We start from the raw sequence: 320 nt of genomic DNA, 5'->3' as shown, positions 1-320 counted from the left end.
ACATGACCACCCCCTGCCACAATTACCGTCATTGCATCTGCATAGCAAAACAAGCATTTTTCTTAGATCCTAGAAATAAACACTGTGGGTGCTCCTATAATCGTGCAGCCAGCAAGGACAGCGTGAAACCTGCAGTTACTCAGCACCTCCCAAACCTTAGAGGAGAAAACATCCCTTCACAGAAAACGGGAGCACTTACTTCATCTGGTCCAGTAAGGAATACGCTTCGATCAAGGAATGCACCATGCTGGCCTAAAGAGAAGAACAAGGCTGTGAGGCCAGCTCCGCTGCGGCGGCAGCAGCGCAGCACCGCGGCCGAG

The 320-nt window shown here is 51.6% G+C and overlaps 1 protein-coding gene across 1 annotated transcript in view; it reads right to left on the bottom strand.

Moving 5' to 3' along the window:
* HDAC8 (histone deacetylase 8) overlaps positions 1 to 246 on the bottom strand; it is a 15,327-nt gene extending 15,081 nt beyond the window's left edge. The window contains exon 1 of the mRNA XM_009075697.1: positions 200 to 246. Within this exon, the coding sequence (XP_009073945.1) occupies positions 200 to 246 (47 nt within the window). The remainder of the gene's footprint in view (positions 1 to 199) is intronic.
* Between the last annotated feature and the right edge of the window lie 74 nt (positions 247 to 320).

This window comes from Acanthisitta chloris, unplaced genomic scaffold, assembly GCF_000695815.1.
Source record: "Acanthisitta chloris isolate BGI_N310 unplaced genomic scaffold, ASM69581v1 scaffold8585, whole genome shotgun sequence".
Taxonomy (NCBI): domain Eukaryota; kingdom Metazoa; phylum Chordata; class Aves; order Passeriformes; family Acanthisittidae; genus Acanthisitta; species Acanthisitta chloris.
The sequence above is the reverse complement of the archived record's forward strand: the minus strand, read 5'-3'. Positions and strand labels throughout refer to the sequence as shown.